The 22,209-nt window shown below is 49.8% G+C and overlaps 1 protein-coding gene across 2 annotated transcripts; it reads right to left on the bottom strand.

The window, feature by feature from the left end:
- Positions 1-7,265: 7,265 nt before the first annotated feature.
- On the bottom strand, positions 7,266-16,655 carry BOLA3 (bolA family member 3). Of its 2 annotated transcripts, XM_021699174.2 has the most exons (4): positions 16,547-16,655; positions 14,051-14,174; positions 12,185-12,273; positions 7,266-7,726 (listed from the first exon to the last, which is right to left on the bottom strand). In XM_021699174.2, exons 1-4 carry the CDS (start codon positions 16,598-16,600, stop codon positions 7,661-7,663), a joined length of 333 nt encoding a protein of 110 aa, XP_021554849.1. In that variant the 5' UTR covers positions 16,601-16,655; the 3' UTR covers positions 7,266-7,660. The 2 variants fall into 2 exon arrangements, with proteins under 2 accessions (XP_021554849.1, XP_021554850.1); XM_021699175.1 differs by lacking the exon at positions 12,185-12,273 and having other exon boundaries at positions 7,487-7,726.
- Between the last annotated feature and the right edge of the window lie 5,554 nt (positions 16,656-22,209).

Raw genomic sequence — 22,209 nt, 5'->3', positions numbered from 1 at the left:
ACCCTGATACCAAAACGAGAGAAGACACTACAAAAAAAGAATGACAGGCCACTATCTCAGGTGAACACAGACACAAAAATCCTCGACAAAATATTAGCAAACTGAATCCAACAATACATTGGAAAAAAAATAAATCATTTACCACAATCAACGGGAGTTACTCCTGGGATGCAAGGGTGGTTCAATATATACAAATCAATCAATATGATATATCACATCAACAAGAGAAAGGATAAACACCATATGATCATTTCAATTGATGCAGAAAAGCATTTGACAGTGTACAACATCCATTCATGATAAAAACCCTCTGCAGGGGCGCCTGGGTGGCTCAGTCTCTTAAGTGTCTGCCTTCAGCTCAGATCATGATCCCAGGGTCCTGGGATGGAGTCCCACATCTGGCTGCCTGCTCATCAGGGAGCCTGCTTCTTCCTCTCCCTCTGCCACTCCCTCTGCTTGTGCTCTCTCTCGCTCTCTCAAATAAATAAATACAATCTTAAAAAAAAAAACCCTCTGAAGAGTAGGTTTAGAGGGAACATACCTCAAGATAATAAAAGCCATATATGAAAACCCACCGGTAACATCATATTCAATGGTGAAAAACTGAAAAACATCATATTCAATGGTGAAATTCCTTCTTTAAGATCAGGAATAAGACAAGGATATCCCCTCCCACCACTTTTAGTCAACATAGTACTGGAAGTCCTAGGCACAGCAATTAGACAAGAAAAAGGAATAAAAGGCATCCAACTTGTCAAGGAAGAAGTAAAGCTTTCACTATTTGTAGATGACATGATACCAAATACAGAAAACGCTAAAGACTCCACCAAAAACCACTAGAACTGATAAATTAATTCAGTAAGGTTGCAGGATACAAAATCAATATATAGAAATCTGATGCATCTCTATACAGTATAATGAAGTAGGAGAAAGAGAAATTTAAAAAACAATCCCATTTACAATTGCACTAAATATAATAAAATACCTAGGAATAAACTCAACCAAGGAGGTGAAAAAACTGTACTTTGAAAACTATAAAACATTAATGAAAGAAATTGAAGAGGATGTGAAGAAATGGAAAGACATTCCATGCTTATGGATTGGGAGAACAAATATTGTTAAAATGTCAATGCTACCCAAAGCAATCTACAGATTTAATGCAATCCCCATCAAAATACCAACAGCATTTTTCACAGAACTAGAATGCAGCCACAAAAGACCCCAAATAGCCAAAGCAATCCTGAAAAAGAGCACAACTGGAGGAATTGCAATCCAGATTTTAAGATATACTACAAAGGTATAATGATTAAAACAGTATGGTACTGGCACAAAAACAGACACATTTAATTAAAAATAGAATTACCATATGAACCAGCAATTCCACTACTGGGTATTTACCCAAAGAATAAGTAAATACTAATTTGAAAAGATATATGCACTCCTGTGTTTACTGCAGCATTATTTGCAGTAGCCAAATTATGGAATTAACCCAGGTGACCATGGATAGATGAATGGCTAAAGAAGATGTGGGGTGTGTGTGTGTGTGTGTGTGCACGTGCCCATGCGCGTGCACTGGAGTATTACTCAGCCATGAAAAAGAATGAAATCTTGCCATTTGCAACAATGTGAACAAATCTAGGGAATATAATGCTAAGTGAAATAAGTCAATCAGGGAAAGACACTATATGATTTCACTTTTATGTGGAATTTAAGAAACAAAACAAATGAACAAAGGGGAAAAAAGACAAACCAAAAACCAGACTCTTAACTATAGAGAACAAACTGATGGTTACCAGAGGGGAGATGAGGGGTGGATCACAAAATGGGTGATCGGGATTAAAGACTGCATGTATGATGAGCACCAAGTAATGTACAGAATTACTGAATCACTATAGTATACACCAGAAACCAATATAACATTGTATGTTAATTACACTGGAATTAAATTTTTTTAAAGATTTTTGTTTTTTAATTTTTTATTGTTATGTTAATCACCATACATTACATCATTAGTTTTTATTTATTTGACAGAGACATAGAGAGCACAGATAGGTAGAGCGGCAGGCAGAGGGAGAGGGAGAAGCAGGCTCTCTGCGAACCAGGGAGCCCAATGCGGGGCTTGATCCCAGGACCCTGGGATCATGACCTGAGCCGCAGGCAGACGTCTGCTCAATGACTGAGCCACCCAGGTGCCCCAGAATTAAATTTTTTTTAAATGATCAAATGAAATCAGGGATATGAGAATATTATACAAATTGCTTTAAGCTTAAAAAACTAAGCTATTATTTATGCTCAACTCCAAACATTTTCCCCAGAAGGGGAAACACACTGAAAATCTGAAATCCCTAAACACCCAAGTGTTTGCTAATATGGGTACAGTTCCAGGGTGCCCCGAAAGAAAAGGTTTCCTGTGACCACATGTGGTTGAGGAATATGTTTTTGGCGTCTAAGGCACAGTTCTTCTTAAATCTAAAATAAGCAGAGGATTTTTTTTTTTTTAATTTTATTTAAGTAACTCTCCACCCAACATGGGGCTGGAACTCACTATCCAGAGAACAAGAGTCGTATGCTCCTCCGACTGAACCAGCCAGGGGCCCCAAACAGAAGCTTGTCTTTAATGACAAAAAAAATTGCTTCTGTCAAACACATCCATAATTTCCCCCCAGAATATATTGGTTTGCACTGCTATTTAAAAACTAAAAGGTCGTCGAAAGCAAGGAAATTCTGAGAAACCGTCGGGGTCAAGAAGAGATGAAGGAGACAGGACAATGACATGTAATGTGGAGTTGTGGAGGGGACACTGGGAACAAGATATTAAGGAAAAACTAAGGAGATCCGAATAAACTATGGGCTTTAATTTGTAATATTGTATCAATATTGGTTCGTTAATTGTAACAAATGTACCACACTAATCTCAACCGTTAAGAGGAGGGGAAACGGTGTGGAATACACCAGGCACTCTGTACTCTCCTGTCCATTTTTCTGTAAATCTAAAATAGTTCTAAAAACAGTTATATAACTGTCCTAAAAACCGTTTACTTAAAAAAAGCTAACATTATTACTTGAACTTCAGTTGTTCTCACTTTTTACTTTTTCATCCATTTGTTTAGCTGGCTATTCGGCTCCCTGAGGACCTCTGGGTTTTTATGACTGCTGGGGAGGTGGCTGAGGCCAGAGACCATTACAGACACTCGGGTTCTGAACAAAGGGCGTTTGAATAAAGGTCAAGGTGATTGAAGAAACTGGCATCTTTTACTTGTACCCTCTTACCTGCCTCCCTAATAAGCATTATATTTTTCTAAAACAAAACAAAATTAAAGTGCATAAATGTTCTTTGAAATTCCCAGTGTCAGGCTATCTCACCACGGCCTGACAAAAGCGCTCAATTTCCTGAAAGGAGGCGCCTAATGACAGACTCAATCCTACCAGCGTTATTAGAGCAAATGCAAGCAGAAAAGATGCAGAAGTCGGGCTCATTCGGTAAGGGGTGAACTGCAAGATACGGATGGCATGGCTTAAGGCTCTCTGGGTTGCAAGTAAGAAACAACTCTGCTGACTCAAGCCAAAGGTTTCTGACACGCACGCGGGCACATGCGGGGGCGTCCTACCTTGTGGGCCGGAGGGAGCGCAGGGTAGCGACGCGGTGCGTGGTGCTGCTCCGGAAAACTCGGGAAACTCCCAGCTGCCAGAGGCCTGGCTCCTTTTTCCTCGAACCCGCAGGCCGGATTCCGCCTGGGGCAGCTGGGGGGCCTGGGGCCCACCCCCAGCTCGGGTGGCATGGGAGCTCTCCCACCGCTCACCCCGTGGAGTTAGGGGGTGCGCGCAGCATCCCCCCCCGCGCCCCAGCCAGCAAGGTGGGTAGGAGATGGAGGGGAGCTGGCAAACTGACGCAGGCGCAACAGCTCCCTGGGAGGAAAGGGGGTGGGCAGGACAGGCCTCACCCAGGTTTCCGGGCAGAGGTAGGGGGTCCGGCCTGACCCTGGAGGCTCTAAGGCGTGCAGGACGGCTCACGTCTGTTTTTAACTGCCTGGTCTCTGCCTCGTGGTCCTGGGAACGCCCCAGCTGTGAGTATTTTAAACACCCCGGGTGGTTCTCATTTGCAGCAGGATTGAGAATCACGGTCTTCTTTATTCCCCAGTGTTGGCTTCCTCTCAACTCAGATTTGTCAATGCCCCCCTGGCATCTCCCAGGCCATTTTTCCAACTTCCGTTTCTCCTAGACGGATTCTCTCCGTATTTCTTGACTGGAGTGCCCTTATTTGTTTGCCCAGAGCTTTCCACCGGCCATGAGCTGTCCTTGGGTCATTTACTCTCGCCTTTCCAGTTTGGATTCCCAAGAAAGACGACTGGATTCCTTCGCTCTTTGCCAGCACCAGCATATGGGTGGGGCTTCGTGGCCCCGGGTCCCCTCCCAGGCTGCAGGCCAGCCGGTGCCCTGGCTGCTCGTTCGGTGGTCTAATCAGGGGAGAGAGGGGCACTACATGAACCCATGGGACCAAAGGGGCCTGGGGGAGGGCTGTGCATGGGGGCAGTGTCCCTTTGATTGATTGATCTGGTCAGCAAGCACCTACCTCAAGATGCTTTGGCTTTTCCACTGGAAAACTGGACACTGTTTTTAAAAGGACACATGACTCAGAAACTGTACCCCCTCCTTCCACAAGTAGCACGTAATCAGCAAGCTAAGAGTTGGCTCTCTCAGATGCAACCTTATACTCTGGCCACTCTGATTAAACAATTTCTTCTTGTGTAATCAACTAAAAAGAAACTCTGATTCCTCCAACTTTCCTTTTAATTTTGGAGGAAGAACAACTGCAGAGGGGGTAGGGGAGCTACTTGAAAAAGTTCTTGTTGCCAGATTTGGGAACAGACATGTGGCCGTCGTAGGGCTGACACATTTCTCCGGGCCTGGAGAGTCGCCTGGGGTGGGGAGACGGGGTGAAGCCAGGGAAGACTCCGAGTTTCCCTGGTGTCCCCGGACTCCTAGCAGGCCTGCCAGGCCCCATCACCTTTCCCTCCGCTCAAGAATACCTGTTGTTTGTCCCCAGCCTCTTCTTGGAACAGAACCCCCCACTTTTTGAGGCGATTGCTCCTCCCTCCCCTCTAACGCCGAGTCCGGAGAGAGGCTGCCGCATCACCTGCCTCCTGGGTGGCTCCTGATTCAAGGCGGGCCGGTCGGAGGCCTTCCCGGGCATTCTTTGGACTGGAACTTGGAAGGAAAGTCTGCCCTTCTCACGGCTTGGACATTAAGTATAAAAATTAAGAGCCACGGGCAGGACAGTGAGTCATACCCTGGCATATATGGTGAACGCCAGTCTACAGTAAATATATCTACAATAAAGCTGATCTGCAGAGAGAAGCAGACAGGAGATGCGGAGGCCCAGGGGTGTCATGAGCTCCTGACCTTGCGCTCCTTTCTGCAGTCCGGCCCTCGCACCTCTCCTTCAATATGTGAAATGCCCCAGCGTCCTGCCCATACCGCACACGTGTACAGTGTACACAGTTATCTGTTGCTCTAGAACTTACCCTGAAACTTAGTGCCTTCAAACAACAAGTATTTATTACCTCCCAGTTTCTGTTAGTCAAGAATTGGGAGTAGCTTAGCTGAGTGGTTCTGGCAAGCTGCAGTCAAGATGTCAGCTGGGGCGACAGTTGTCTGAAGGCTCAACGGTGACTGTGACTTGGAAGGACCCACTTCCAAGATGGCTTATCCAAATGGTTCTTGATTTGGCAGAACGTTTGGTGCCCTGCTGGCTATTGGCAGGCCCGTGTCATTGGCTGTTGGTAAGAGGCCTCCGTTCCCCACATGGACATCTCCACAGGCTGCTTGAGTGCCCTCACAGCATGGTGGCTACCTTCCCCCAGAGTGAGCAGTCTGAGAGAGAGCAAGGAGGAAGCCACAGTGTCTTTTATGACGTAGTCTCTGAAGCGGCCCCTTGTCCTTTCTACTGGATTCTGTTCTTTAGAAGCAGAGGACTACGTCCAGCCCACCCTCAGGACAATTAGACTCCACACAAGTAACCAACATGTGTCTAATTCTGTGATCTCTCTGTCCTCACTGACCGCTACCATCTTCTGGCCCCTGGGACTCCATTCTTCAGTGTTTCCCCACTACGCCACCTAAAAGCTGTCCTCTGGGGCGCTCTTTGAGAGGTGCCCCTGATCCTCAGTTCTGTTTTATCCTGGCTTCTCAGCTCTTATACAACTCAGTGAATCTCTTCCATGTAAAAGGCGGCTCTGCCTTGGCAGGACACCAATCCCTCCCCCTTACTGTGGAGTTAGAGAATATTTTTAAACCCCAAAATGGGGGCATGGTATATGAACAGATTATTTAAAATTTGTGCTGCTCCAAAACTCGGGCCCAAGGTTGTTTTAACCACATACTTTCATTACTTCGGGACATACTAGGGAATCTCCAGAAATGATAGTGACCACCGGTTTCCCTGGTGAGCAGCTCCACGAAAGACAAAGGAGGCATTTGAGGAAGGAGCGGATGGTCAGCCTGGCGTCACCATGGTGACTGGGGTGCCGAGGACTGAGAGCGGCAGTGGACACGGTCTCTCAGACAGCTGTCCAGGAGGAAAGTGGGGGCGGGACGGCAGGAGCCCCACTATGAGGGGCGGGTGAACCCATCAGGGCTCTCTCTCGGTTGCAAGCAACAGACACTGACCAGCCTGATGTGAACAATAAAGAATTTAGTGAAAGGACATGGAACAATCCCAAAATTTCTGGGAAGATTGGCGAACCGGCTTCTGAAAGTGGGCAGGAACAGGAAGGCTCTGTTACCAGAGCCCGGATCATGCCGCAGACCCAGACACCGCGACCGCCACCACGGACTCCAGAGCCCCGCAGCTTGCGACACTGACTCTGTCACTACCAGCAGCCAGAAGGCCGGATCCACTGCCTCCGCGGCTGGGATGGGTGCGCCGCCACCCCTCTTTCTCGGCTCACTTGCTCCGCATTCAGAGTCCACGTCCGTCTCATGGGCTGAGTCTAGACCTACCCATGCCCATATGCAAGCGAGCTAGGAAAGCAGACCTTTCCCGCTTCCGCTGCAGGAGATGGGCTGCACCTCCCTCCAAGATGCGGAGGGCGGGGCATCTTCAAGCACGAAGAAGACCTTGACCCTGGCATCCCAGACTCCTCAGAGTCCACTCCAGGGAGTCAGAAAGTGAAGGTCTAAGATCATTCTTGTAAGAAGTTTGGAGGGGGAGGGAAAGCCAGGCATTCGACCGAGGGAACAGCAAAACCAAAGGACATATTTTTTCTCTTTTCTTTTTCTCTTTTGGGTAAGATTAAGGGGCCTTAAGAGCAGTTTCCTAGAGGAGAAGAAACAAGAAAGTCTCTTGACATGACAGAACGAGCTGGCACTCCCCTCCACATGTGTAGCAACAGGACACAACTGACAAGGACGAGACCTTTGGACAAAGGACACTGCCTCTGAAACAGAGGAACCAGACGCATCACCAATGACTCTTCGAAGGTTTCGGATGTCTGTTGCCTTTAATTAAACTCTAAATAGAGAACATATTCTTCTATGATTATAATATGGAAATGTCTATGAACAAAATAGATAACTTTTTTGGCAAATGCCTAGGAAAGGATGGTGTCAGCCAAGTTCATCGAAGGCGTTAAGCAGCAGCATCTACGCGGCCAGGACGTGGTCAGTGTTTGGGGACGGAGGTAAATATCCGCAATCCGTGCATCCCTTTGATTTCTTCTTTCAGTGCCTAAGTAAGGAGAAGAGCATCACTGTTTTGCATCTGACACCGAGCACAGTAAGTCTCTCTGAGAGTATCTGTATATAGCTCTGTCTCCGTAGGAGGCGCTGCACGTGCTTTGTCTGAGCAGTTTCCCCTTTTTTTTTAGAAAACAGTTTTTTGTTTTTTTGAATCAATGTCTAATGAGGCTCAAAAATCAAAAGTTATAGAAAGGCATGCAGTGAAGTTTCCCCCCTCCACCTGCCCTGCACCACCTCCCATTCCCACCTCCACCCCAAAGGAGAGAAGTGGTGTCAATTTCTTGTATGTCTTTGCAATGATTGAAAAATGCATGTTTAAGCTAATATGAATATATATCCACCCTGCTACCTTTTATTTTTTTTAAAGATTTTTATTTATTTATTTGACAGAGAGAGACACAGCGAGAGAGGGAACACAAGCAGGGGGAGTGGGAGAGGGAGAAGCAGGCTTCCCGCCGAGCAGGGAGCCCGATGCGGGGCTCGATCCCAGGACCCTGGGATCATGACCTGAGCTGAAGGTGGATGTCTAATGACTAAGCCACCCAGGCACCCCCACCCTGCTACCTTTTAATAACATAAATGGTAGCATGTCAAACACATTGTTCTACACCTCCCCTTCTCCAGCAGCCACTGGAGATCTTAATTGTGTACAGCTGGTGGGCCTACCAATTTGCCTGGTATTTAGGTAGCTATGTGCCTCTGGCCCAGCCTGATTGGTCCAGGGGTGACACATGACCCAAACTGGGCCAATCAGAATCTCTGCTGGGATTTTTCCCTGTGGAGCCTTGTCTCTTGGGTCATTATACTTGAACAATGTCAGTTGGAGGTGGCTGGGGGCCATGTTCTCCAACAAAAAGAGAAAGCCCATCTCCAGTAGGAGAAAATGAGGCCAAAACACAGAAGCCAAAAGCTCAGCGAGGGGGAGAGAGAGAACATGAAAAAGAGCAAGCAGATGAACTTAAGACCCTGAATCTAGATATGCCAGAAACCAGATAATTTAACTGCACAGGCCATTTAATTCCCTTTGTTTGCTTTTGCTAGCTTACAACAAAAAAATTCCTAACATGTGCAGTCGGTTTACGGGGAAGGATCCTTAGAGATAATCTAGTCCTATCCCTTTCTTTGATAAAAGACACAGAATCTACCCCCTGTCCAAACCCAGCAAGTGAGGAGCAGAATCAGGACCTGACCCTGATGTTCTGGTGACCCCTCGTCCCCCTCGGGCCCCCGTCCCGCCCTGATGCTAGGAGCTGCTGTGTGCTGGGGGCCGATGAACTGCCCTGGCCCTTCCACGTTCACCGGCAGCCCCCTCAACTCTGTAGACAACAGAAATACCCTGGGGAAAAAGCCTCATGTCATGTCATGGGGCGGGGGGGGGGTAGGGGGGGTGGGAAAGGGAACACAGCCCCCTGGGCCCCAAGCTCTCTGCTTTCTGCAGGCACAGAATGCCCCCTAAATGCTGTCCCCGTCCCTGTGTTTGGGCTGTCACCTGGGTCACAATCCTTAAAGCCTCCTTGGCTAGGCGTGGGCCCAGCCGCCCTTCACGTGGAAAGCCTTGACCCCTCATGCCCTGTGCACTTAGCCCTCCCAGTGCCTTCCACCAGCTCTCTCGCAGGCTTCTAAGGGCCTGTGACCCAGGTCACAGTATCTCCCAGCTACAGGGGGCCCTAAAGGTCATGCGGGTCACTTCACAGTTGAGGTCCTGGTCGGGAAGTGACTTAGCCATAGCCTCACAGTTCACAAGATGTAGTTTGGGTAAACATTTCTCAGCGTCCGCTACTGTGATGGGGTCGCAGGTGCAAAAGGCAAGGGGAAGTAATACAAGGGCACACAAAACGGACATGGCGCACAGTGACAGGCACTGCTGGACCACAAGGCTGCGAGCACTGCTGTGGGTGTGGGGACGGAGCCAGCCTGCACTGGCCGTTCGTGGAGCGGGGCAGCTGGGAGTGGGACGGGCAGAGGGACCAAGTACTGGGCCCAGGGGGGAAGGCCAGGGACCTGCCACGATGCACGGGGGGAAGCCTGGCCGTGAGTCAGGAGCAGGCGGTGCGAGACTGAGGCAGGCTCCAGAGGGGAGGGTGGGGCTGGACTCCCTGGGCACTCAGGGCACCCGCTGCAGGGCTCTGGGCAGGGGAGGCATGGGCTGAGGCACCCTCAGGGGCAGGTGAACGGGCAACAAGCGGGAAAGAGGCCGGAGAAGGGGAGAGGGCGACTGCTATTGGCCGAATGCCTTCCACATGCATCGCGAGGCCAGACATGTGTGGCCAACACCTCATGCGATCTTTGCCAACACAGACACTGAGGCTTGGGTCCCGCTGTGAAGCAGCCAAGAAGGAACCAGCTTCCTCCAACACAAAAGGGAACTCAGTGCTCACTTCTCTCCCTGGGTCTGTTCCCCAGGGCGGGAATAGGATGGATGCCATCCCTGGGGCCTGGCCCAAAGTCAACACCAATGACTATTTCAGAAGAGAAGGCTGATGAACCCTGGGAGCTGAACGAGGCCAGGCTACACATGGGCAGGGTCCCTGAGGAACCGCACATTCCTGCTGAGGGTGAAGCAGGTGTGAGTCGTGACAGCAGGGACGCCCGTCCCCAGGGAATCAGGCAGGGACTGTCTGACCAGCAGTGGACTCCAGTATCAGATGGACAAGGTGGCCTTTTCAGGGCCTTTTGGGCCTAAGAGTCTCGATTCTATTAGGGTGACTAAGCAAGATCAACGAGGAAAGCTTCACCCAGCCCAGGCCCACCAGGCCCCCACCCGGCTTCTCCTGCTCGGAGGGTGCCGGGGGAAGTCTGAGTTCTGCAGGGGTCACAGGAAGCCTTGAGCCCATGACATTCCCCCAAACCCAGGGAATGGCCGCCTTCCCCCTCCCCCCAACACGGTGCGGGCTCTGCCAATGCTGTGGACAAGGATGACAATAGCGATGGCCGCTGACATTTACCGAGGGCTTACGAGCTGTCAGACTGCGTTCCGGTGCCACGCGTGTGTTCTACCACGAATTTGCAAAACAGCCCTTTGAGGCAAGTACTGTTTCTCTCCCCGGTGACAGATTAAAGAACCGAGGCACAGGGAGGTTGAGTAAGTTGCTCAGGATCACACAGCTAGAAAGTAGCAGAGCCCACATGCGTAATGTGGGCAGACAGACTCCAGAAACTGCATCCTTAACCACTTGTATCGGTGGCCCCAGGCTCAAATTCACAGCGCCCCTCAGAGCCCAGGCGCACCAGGCAGCCTGAGGAGTTCTAGGGACAAAACCCAAAGTCCTGCTGTTTGGGGACGATTTGGGCCCGTCAGGTCTTCCCTGTCTTGCCTTGGCTCCCACCCCTGAGATCACACGGGACAAGAAGTACTTTCGGGGGAGCAGAGAGGCCGTTCTACCCCAGACCTCCCAGCAGACCCGCAGCACGCCATATGGCCGAAGGTGTCCGCGTGCAAGTGAAGGACTGGGCTCTTTGAGGAAGGCAAAGACAGATCCAAAAGGGAACAGCCCACAGAGGGATGAGAGGGCCAAGGGACAGACAGCAGGGTCCTAAGTATCCAGGACACAAGGCAGAGAAGGCTGGAGTCAGAGGGTGCGGGGACATTCGTTTCCTGCCAGGCAGGTGGAGGTGCGGGGGGGTGGGGGGGGCAGCATTTGAGCTGGGTGCCGGAGGAGAGGAAGGGAACCCAGGCAGGAGGGCTGATCTGGGCAAAGATCCAGAGGCACAGACAGAACAACGGGCAGGGGCCAAGGAAGGCTTCGTTCGGGGAAGGGTGGGGAAAGGTCTGGAATAGCAGTCTGGGACACCCGAACTGGATACACAAGGGGCCACAGAGGGACTCTCATGACCAGAGCTGTGCTGGACAAAAATGAAACTAGTTTCACAATGTGCAAGACCTTCCAGAACAATGTAAGACACACCCACTGTGGGGTGTGGCCCACAGGCCAGGGCCCAGGCTGCTGTAAATCCCAAGTAAAAGAAGCAGAGATCATGAATAAACTGGATCTGAGTCTGGTTAAATCTGATGTTCCAGACCTCCAATATCCTGTCACTGGGTCTGGGGCAGCTGGGGCAATTCTCAATCGTGCTGTGCCTCAATTTACCCATCTGTAAAGCAGTCCAAAGAGACGCTAAAAAAAAAAATCTTCAAATCTACAAAAACATCTATTTTTTACAAATATATACAGTAAATATTGATAGCATTATACAAAAAAATACAGAAGGAAATGCAAAATAACTATTGGGTGGCTTCTTTTCAATTCTGAATAAAATTCCTATTTGCCCACCGTCTGATTCCAGATAAGTTCCAGATTACATTTTGCTCAGGTCCTGAATGCTGTCTGCATGAGCGTGGTATTGCCTTAATCTTTCCCAGGGCTGACAGTTAAACACCATCCCTGCTCATCAGGCCCTTTAAGATGCTGGAGACCAATGGCAACGGAGCCGTGTTGCTTCTACTGACCTGATTTACCATCTGGTGCTGCTGGACAGTTCTCTTCTCCTTAAATTCTTCTGACTCGATCCGGATTTCATACATCGCCCCACAGCCGCCTGAAATAAACATGACTCAAAAGTGTTTCAATTATTAACTTATAGCAGCCACTGTCCCATATGTCCTCAAAGTACCGTACAATCCAAAGAAGGTCTGAATATTCTTATTCAGCAGAAAGTTGCTAATACAGTTAGAAAAACCTCACAGCTGACGACCGGACCACACACTCCCCGTGGGGCCGCCTTGATCCAAAATGTGCTCTTCCTTTCGCAAGTCAGCTGCACGTACCCAGGATTATGCCTTGTGGGGCATGAAAGGTAAGGCACAGAGCACAGAAAGCCTAGGAAATGTCGGTTTGTTTCATATTTCTATTGAGTAGGCCAGGAAACCCCCTAGAGGAGGAGGGGCGGGAGAGGCTGAATTCCCATGTTTGACCCCACCACAGGGGCAGCAATCGGTATTTGTAAAAATGCAAAAATACACTACAGTTTGGTCTGAAAAAAACCTGTGTAATAGAGCTGCGTGGGTCTCTCTCTCTTTCTTTCTTTTTTTTTTTGGATTTTATTTATTTATTTGAAAGAGAGAGGTCAAACACAAGCAGGGGGAGCAACAGAGGAAGAGGGAGAAGCAGGTTTCCCGCGGAGCAGGGAGCCCGATGTGGGGCTCGATCCCAGGACCCCGGGATCAAGACCTGAGCCGAAGGCAGCCACTTCACCGACTGAGCCAGCCAGGCGGCCCTGCACGGGGCTCTCTTCAGCCCCTCCTGGTCTGTGAGCAGCCTCAAGGGTCTCATCCCGGGCTCCCTCGGGGAGGGAATAGCTTTCCGGTCAAGCTGTCTGCGGTGGACACATCCACCCGCACTGACATGGCCGGCGAGCTCGCGCTGATGACCGACGCAAGTGTGCTGCCCTGGCATGAACCGACGCGGGCAAGAGAGAACATGTGCCCTGTGCTGGGGGCACGTGGCCAGTTTATGAGAAGTGCCAATTACTCAGCAGGCTTTATGCGCCCCAGGAACCGAGCTGCCCGGCCTCGGTTCCTTTTCCACACTCTGCTCAGGGTGAGGCAGAGCCAGACAGAAGGTCAAGTTCCAGCTCTGACTGACCTGGGCCTGGGGCAGGTATAGGACTGAGGACGTCATGGCAATGCAGGGTGCCAAAGACACATGTGGGTATGCAGAGATGCAGGTGGACGGCCACCTAACTGCCCCCGCTAAGCTGTTCCACACATGCGTCTGGACAAAGGCCCTGTCCTCCTGGCCTGTGGGTGCAGAACTCGCCTCCCCAGCCCGTTCCTAACACGCAGCCAGTCTGAACTTCTGAGGCGCCTGGGGCTGGCAGCTGGACTCAGGACAGAGTCCGCCTGTGTCCCCCTGCGTCCTGGTGCTGGTTCCAGTTCTGCCACCTCCTCCCTGGGAGGGGCTGAGCAGGTTGTTTGGCCTTTCTGGGCTCGGCTCCTCGTGGGGAAAGTAAGGAAGTTATTTTCAAAAGGATAAAATCCTTCTGGGATCCGCCCCAGCTCTAACATTCTAGGGTGTCAGAGAATGTGGCGAAATTAATGTTCATCTGGAAGTCAAATTAAAGACCGTGGGCCTGAGCCCCAGGGAGACCGAGAGCCAGGCCAGGCTAGCAACCACGAGTCCTCCCAGCCAGGCCTTATCCTCACACACAGTCTCCCTCCGACGCCTGCACATCCGCACCTCCAGCCATCGGCTGGGAGAGACTGAATTCCATCTGTCCAAAAGCCACACGTACTGAGAAGCGGCTGATGGCGAGTGCGCTCTGCCCAGGGCAAAATCCTAGCAGACCCCGTGGGAAAGATGAGAGAAAACCTCACCTGAAATGTCGGTGACTTGGATAGCTGTAGCTCCAGGAAACCTTTCTTTGAGAATTTGGGTCACTCTGAGCTCCCCCTCAGTTTGCGAGGCAAACATTCGCTGGACACAGTGGAGAAGAGGAAGCTGCCACAGAACAGAGGAGAGTCATGGCCGAGTGAGATGATGGTGCCCCCAGGCCAGGCCTGGCCACTGTGCAGGTCCCACCTACCACTGCCCTGCCAGCCAGGGCCCAGGCCCCCCGCCAGCATGGCCATGGGCTGCGTCCCAGGGACTGCGTGGCATCGCATGTCCACTGAAGCTCCCCAAGGCACAGAATAAACTTCTTGGGGAGCTGGTGGAGTCGGGGAGTGGAATTGTAAATAACTCACTTTGACTCCAGAGCCAGACAAACTTAACAGATCTTGAACTCCTCCTCACGATAATGCTGTCAGAGAGACACCATCATGGTGTCAATTTTGGAGGTGAAGAAACGGGGGGACTGTGGCAAGTGCTAAGGCTGGGCCCACTGGTGAGATGTGGAGCCAGAGGCCAGGCAGCCCGCCTCAGACATGCCTCCCCGGGCCAGCGTGCCACTGACCAAATGCTGAGACCAAATGCCACCTGTCCTTTAGGCCTGATTCACATTCCACACCCTCCAGTGGGATGTGGCCTTGTGACGTACTGCTCACTGAGCAGGCTACACTTTGCTACATGTACTAATTCTTACTGGGGAGAAGCAGCAGAATTCTGTTAAAGGACCTGAAGGAGAAACATTTTTAGATTATTTACCACTGGCAACAACACTCCCCCTGCCCCCAGTGGCGACCATAGGGAGCCAGTGCTTCTGATAGGGACATGTCTCAACCCTTATGGGAGACAGAGCAAAAAACCAAGTCTGCAGCCCTTTGACTGGGTTGAGCACATGCTAAAAGGGAGACTGAAAAGAGAGCATGGCAGGCCCTGAATGTCAGGCTAAAGATCTTGGCGTTTGTTAGGCCTCTTGGTGCCAAAGTAAATTGCACAAAACAGTGCCTTTTGAAGCTAGTCAGGAAAGATGCCCAGATGAGAGGTATTACAAAGGGAGTAGCCTGGGCATCAGACTGGAGGGGGGTGACAGATGGGACACACGAGCGCTGTTCATCTAGTGTTGGTGCTGAAGGTACCATCGCTTCACCCTTCAGTCCCACCTGTCCTCAGGCTGTTCCTGATGGCCCAGAGCAGGGTCCTGTGTTAGAGAGTCTCAAAGCACCTTCTTCTTTTTTTTAAAGTAGGCTCCACACCCAGCATGGAGCCCAATGCAGGGCTTGAACTCACCACCCTGAGTTCAAGACTTGAGCTGAGATCAAAAGTCCGACGCTTAACTGACTGAGCCACCCAGGCGCCCCTTGAAGCACCTTCTTTAAAATGACCTGTGCACTGGCTCTTTCACTAGCTGGTTTCAAAGGCCAAGACTGAGTCCATCCTGTTACTGCAGCCTTCCAAAGCTGGGCCAGGACAGGCCCTCTGGGAGACTTGGGTGATGGACGGATGAACGAATGAGCACAGTGAGCACACCATTCAGGGCATGCCTACTCACACCTGCAAAGAAGTCTCAATTCTAGCAGGCAGTTGAGATGCAGGTCAGAAGAAAGATCTGGAGTGAGACTGAGTGCTGTGTGGAGGGACAGAAACTTGATGTTGGGGGCCTGGCTAAAATTGGGATGGAGGAGGGGGGGTGTGGAGCCTCCTCTGAGGACAGAGCCTTGGGGAGCAAAGGCAGAGGGTAACCAGGTGGCAGGCAGAAGCAGAAATCACTAAGGGCTGAGGGTACTTAGCATTGCTGATTTCTTGGGAGGTCTTTCCTCCATTTTAGCTAATCTGTAGGCAGTGGCCTTTACACGAGCCATCTACTGACAAAATCCCTAGAATCCTGACTGTCCCGCTGAAAGTCACCAGCTCTTTATACTCGGCGGAGGCGGGTTCAAGCGCGGCCGGCGAGGAGGAAGAAGGGAAGAGCAAAGTGGATGAAATGAGGAAAGGATGACTCAGAAACGAGGAGAGAAACTTCGGCGAGCGCGCGGGCAGTGCCCTCTGCTGGGCTTCTACTCAGGGCGTGTGGGGCTTGGAGAGGGCACGGAGGCTGGGAGGACTTGCCCGAAGCCCAGACCCTCGCACTCTCCGGCACCCACGCCAGGACTCTGGGCTGTGACTGCTATGTCTCCGGCTCAGTACCTCAACGCCGCTTTCTCCGCGCCCGCGGGATCACGACGGTTTCTGTGTCTGGTCCCCTCGCCCCCCACCTCCACCGGCTCAGGAGCTCCGCCAGCGCGCGCCGGGGCCTGACACTTCTCCGAGCCCCGCCGCCCCGGCCCACTGAAGGACCCAACCCACTAGGAATGAATGAAGGAAAGGAAGGGGAGGCCCCCGGGCCCTGTGCCGCGCTCTACGGGAGCCGGTCCTCGAGCCCCGGCCGCGGTCGGCCCCGCGGCCCCTCGGCATCTCCCGCCCGGGAAGAGCAGCCCGGCCCCGCTGCTCACCCCGCGGATCCCACGGAGCAGCGGCGCTGCCGCGGCCCGGCTCCACGCCGCCATGCCCGGCCGACGCGGCCCGCCGCCCGAGGTCGCCGCGTCCCCTGAGAGGCGCGGAGCCGGGGGCCGGGAGCGGCCGCCGCGGGCGAGGCCGCCCCCTGCCGCCCGGAGGCCGCGAGCCGCCCCGCTCGGGCCGCGTCCTCGCCCAGGGGACGCCTCCCCGGAACCTGCTGCTCCGCCCGTTCGCGACCCTCCCCGGCCCGGTCCGCGCCGCGCTCCGCCAGCCTCCGGGGGTCGTTCCCCCAGCGGGCCCTTCTTGCCCAGCCTGGGGACGCCCGGGGTTCTCGCCCTCCGATCTGAGCTGCCCACACGCCAGTGCCCCTCGCGCCGTAGGTAGGACCTCTCCCTTGCCATCCCCACCGCCCGCAACCTGGCTTCCAAACTGGGGCGTGTGGGTTTCTCCCTCCAGAATGGGCGAGCCGTGGAGGGACATTAAGTAGGGGAGTCGTTTTCAGATTTGCGTTTTAGAAAGATCGTTCGGGCTCCTGCGAAGAGGAGGGGCTGTAGGGGGCTGACACTGGAGACGAGGACAGAAGTTCTGAGGCTACCGCAATGGCCCGGGTGAGATTTGGGGTCTCGACGAGAGCTGGGGCCGCAGGGATGGAGGAGTGGATCTGGATACTTGGGAGGGGAAGGGAATGGAGTGACTGGATTGGGCGGCGAGGGTGAGGAAGGTGTCTGGCGTGGACAGTGCGATGGGTGAAGGAGGGCGAGGTCTGGAGTGAAGGGGGCCGACAAACTCAGTTTTGGTTTTGCCTGGGTTTAAGGTGCCTGCTGGACAGGGCCCAGCAGAGAAGTAGCCGGGAACCACAGACCGTGGAGTCCTGAGAATGTAGTGGAAGCTGCCGCCTTGAGGACGGTAAGATTATCCAGCCAACCTTCCCCACCTCTGAACTGATTGAGACAGATGTCAAGGCCGGAATTCGACAAAGCCCTTTCTCTCTCTAGCAGTATATTTGGGCAGCATGTGGTCTGGTATACCCTGCAGGCTTCACCAATTCCTTTTGCTATTGCATTCCCGCCTGTGCAATCGTATGTTCAACATGTTCATCCAAGCGTTGCACTTGGATGAATTGGACGGACCTACAGTTGCTCTTTAAAGTGATCACCTATATGTATGCGTATTTGTTCCAGTATTGAGTGACTTCTATGTTTTGGGTCTCATCATTTCTCCTTTGGATTACTCTAATAACCTTTCTCACCCTTAATTGCTTGATTCCTTAAAACTCATGGTCGGTGGGATTAGGGATAACTTGCTAACTTCTCATTTTTCTTCACGGGTGTAATTAAAACTACCAAAAATATTTTTCCCGTTGTGTAGTAGTGAACCCCCCTTTGCTCCTCATACCACACGGTTCAGATAAAGTCGGCTGTCCCCAGCTCCGAGAGTGGTCACATGACCCAGGTCTGGCCCATCAGGCACGGATTGGTTTGTGTTGGTCACATGATCTGAGCCAGCCCAGTGAGAGTTGGTCTAGAGACTCGTCCGGCACTAAGGAAAAGAAACGGTCCTTTGCCACTGAGCGCCTGCGGCTGGCTGCCACCTTTGTAATCATGTGCACAGCACCCATTTTGGAAATGAAATAGATACAAATGGAGTTGTTGAGAGACAGATGTTTACCACTGTTTGTCAAGTAGTGCCAGAAATGAGCACTAAAGTCACTTTAGTTGGTTGGGTTGTTACTTGTAAGAGACCCACGTTAAACTCACTTATTTGGATTTGCCGAATTCCTCTTTTATTGAAAATCAGTACTTTTGCTTATCTTCAACCTTCCTCTTCTTCCTAATTTCACGATCGTTCACATTATTATTGTTATTTTGGACCATCACTCTGCCCTAGCATCCAGTATCCTCCCCTCCGTGTCTCCACACTGCTGTCAGAGCCCATCTGAAGTGAAAACCTGTCCATTATTTGCTTATCTAAAATCCTTCTGACCCTCCATCACCTACTGGCAAAAACCCAAGTTCTTTCATATGATTTAACCCCTACCTACCTGTCCGACTGAAATCACCCTTCAGTAATACTGGACGGTTGGTACCTCCCTGAACAAACTTCGCTACAAGCTTGCTTATGTGGTTACCCATTTTATAAGCCGGCTCAAGCCTTGTCTTCTCCAGGCAGCCACCTCTGATGGCCCCACAGTAAACTCAGGGGCCCACAACTTATGCATAACTTTTACTGCACATACGGCAATCAGAGAACTCTACCAATTTATGTAGGTGTCTGTTTTTCCCAGTGGTCCCTGAGCTCCACCCCAGGCTCTTGGTTTAGTCTTGGCAGCTGCCCAGCTTGGCATAGAACAAAAAGTGCACACACACACTAGGATTACTAAACAGAGCTGAACAGTGGTTTAGCCATTCTAGCTCCAGAGTGTGAATTTGAACCTTTTTAGGAAAGGATTTGCAGAACAATCTCACCAATCCTGGGCTTCCAAATTAGTTCCAATTTAACATTTCAAGTGTAACTTTTTATGATAGAAGCAAATAGAAGGCCAGTTTTACTTTGTTATGATTAAAAGTATAATAGCTTTAGTCCCAGTCCTAGGTGGCTGTAAGGATTAAATAAGATAACCTGCTGAAGCCCATTTACAATTGCACCCAAAACCATAAGATACCTAGGAATAAATCTAACCAAAGAGGCAAAGAATCTGTACTCAGAAAACTACAGAATACTCATGAAAGAAATTGAGGAAGACACAAAGAAATGGAAAAACATTCCATGCTCAGGGATTGGAAGAACAAATATTGTGAAAATGTCAATGCTACCTAGAGCAACCTACACATTCAATGCCATCCCTATCAAAACACCATCAACTTTTTTCAAAGAAATGGGACAAATAATCCTAAAATTTGTATGGAACCAGAAAAGACCCCGAATAGCCAGAGGAATGTTGAAAAAGAAAACCAAAGCTGGTGGCATCACAATTCCGGACTTCCAGCTCTATTACAAAGCTGTCATCATCAAGACAGTATGGTACTGGCACAAAAAGAGACACATAGATCAATGGAACAGAATAGAGAGCCCAGAAATGGACCCTCAACTCTATGGTCAACGAATCTTCGACAAAGCAGGAAAGAAAATCCAATGGAAAAAGACAGTCTCTTCAACAAATGGTGTTGGGAAAATTGGACAGCCACATGCAGAAGAATGAAACTGGACCATTTCCTTACACCACACACAAAAATAGACTCAACATGGTTGAAAGACCTAAATGGGAGACAGGAGTCCATCAACATCCTAAAGGAGAACACAGGCAGCAACCTCTTCCACCTCAGCCGCAAATTCTTCCTAGAAACTGCCAAAGGCAAGGGAGGCAAGGGCAAAAAGGAACTATTGGGACTTCATCAAGATAAAAAGCTTTTGCACAGCAAAAGAAACAGTCAACAAAACCAAAAGACAACCAACAGAATGGGAGAAGATATTTGCAAATGACATATCAGATAAAGGGCTAGTATCCAAAATCTATAAAGAACTTATCAAACTCAACACCCAAAGAACAAATAATCCAGTCAAGAAATGGGCAGAAGACATGAACAGACATTTCTGCAAAGAAGACATACGAATGGCCAACAGACACATGAAAAAGTGCTCAACATCGCTGGGCATCAGGGAAATCCAAATCAAAACCTCAATGAGATACCACCTCACACCTGTCAGAATGGCTAAAATTAACAAGTCAGGAAATGACAGATGTTGGCGAGGATGCGGAGAAAGGGGAACCCTCCTACACTGTTGGTGGGAATGCAAGGTGGTGCAACCACTCTGGAAAACAGTATGGAGGTTCGTCAAAAAGTTGAAAATAGAGCTACCCTATAACCCAGCATTTGCAGTACTGGGTATTTACCCCAAAGATACAAATGTAGTGATCCGAAGGGGCACCTGCATCCCAATGTTTACAGCAGCAATATCCACAATAGCCAAACTATGGAAAAGAGCCTAAATGTCCATCAACAGATGAATGGATAAAGATGTGGTGTATGTATATATGTATATACATACACACACACACACACATACATATACACAATGGAATATTATACAACCATCAAAAAACCCCCGAAATCTTGCCATTTGCAACAACGTGGATGGAACTAGAGGGTATTATGCTAAGTGAAATAAGTCAATCAGATAAAGACAATTATCATATGATCTCACTGATATGAGGAATTTGAGAAACAAGACAGAGGATCAGAGGGGAAGGGAGGGAAAAATGAAACAAGATGAAACCAGAGAGGGAGACAAACCATAAGAGACTCTCAATCCCAGGAAACAAACTGAGGGTTGCTGGAGTGGAGGGAGGTGGGAGGGATGGGGTGGCTGGGTGATGGACTTTGGGGAGGGTATGTGCTATGGTGAGCGCTGTGAATTGTGTAAGACTGTTGAATCACAGACCTATACCCCTGAAACAAATTATACATTATATGTTAATAAAAAAAAAAAAGATAACCTGCTGAAGGACTCCCCTAAACAGGTAGGCTCCCCTAAAGAAGTGGTATTTAAAGTGCTCATCAACCACAAGAACTTGACCAGAATCTGAATCAATAATTGACTTCCTTCACTTAGCAAATAGCTACAAAAAATGTCTGTTGAGCTGAAGAGTGTGCCCAGAAAACTTACATTCTAGTGAAAACTCCCTTATCTTTTCACAGAGCAGGAACAAAAAGTTCAGGGCAGGAGCCAGTCCCAAGTTTTTCGAACAACCAGCATCAATTTTGCTGTGAACTCTAAACCTACAAGTAAAATCCAGAAACTTCCCCAGCCTCTCTAGCAGCCAGGACAGAGGTATATGACCTAGGATCTACCAAATCTGAGGTGCCCATTATGTGTTTGTGTTTTGTTTTGTTTGTTTGTTTTTGTCACCCATGTACATTTTTTATTATAAGACACAGGAAAGGAAGACGGTTTTAGGTAAAATTCTTTATTCTGGTCAGGGCTGATGCATCAGGCTTTTGGGAGGCGCTGACGCAGAGACTGACATCTAGTGGTCAGCAATAATGGTGCAGGCTGTAGTGTCCATTCCAAGGCCTTCAGCCCAGTTATTAGCTAGAGGGCCTGAGACATGGTGTAGACACTGTAGCTTTGAAGCCTGACTCCGACCCTCCCAAAGATTATTTGGGTTATTCTACTACTCATTTATAAAGTTTAAAATAGCTTTCAAACTTAGACATTAGACATCCTTACATTTTTGTGAGCGATTATAATCCTACTGAAATGTAACAATCAAAAAAACTGATCAAGAGTTTGTATCTTATACAAAATAGGAGTGTTAACCCATATTATTTAGCCATATTAACTTCTAAATTTTAACTCTAATCAAAAGGTCAAAACAATTCTAGCATTGCTATTTTGAATTAAAATTAGGCACCTGTAATTTGGACCTCTAAAAATCACTCTCGTATTTCTCCTACGAGAACAAAAACCGGCTATTTGGGGTGGGCGGTCTTATGATGAGCATTCAGTTCACGGTCAGAAAATCATGAGTTCATTCTCTCCTCTTCCCTTTTCTCAATCCACAACCAGGAATATGCAAAAAAGAGATCAGCTTGGTTAGTGCAGGAGACTACTAATTTTTTGTCTGGGATGGGTTTTAGCCACTGTAATTGTAGGTCTA

The sequence above is a fragment of the Neomonachus schauinslandi genome, chromosome 10 (genome assembly GCF_002201575.2).
Source record: "Neomonachus schauinslandi chromosome 10, ASM220157v2, whole genome shotgun sequence".
NCBI lineage: Eukaryota > Metazoa > Chordata > Mammalia > Carnivora > Phocidae > Neomonachus > Neomonachus schauinslandi.
The sequence above is the reverse complement of the archived record's forward strand: the minus strand, read 5'-3'. Positions and strand labels throughout refer to the sequence as shown.

Coding starts and splice junctions, on each gene's coding strand:
- BOLA3 (XM_021699174.2), bottom strand. CDS start 16,600: ATGGCGGCGTGGAGCCGGGCCGCGGCAGCGCCGCTGCTCCGTGGGATC. Junction 14,175..16,546: donor TGCTCCGTGGGATCCGCGGG/GTGAGCAGCGGG, acceptor GTTCTGTGGCAG/CTTCCTCTTCTCCACTGTGT. Junction 7,727..12,184: donor AGCACCAGATGGTAAATCAG/GTCAGTAGAAGC, acceptor CTCCTTACTTAG/GCACTGAAAGAAGAAATCAA.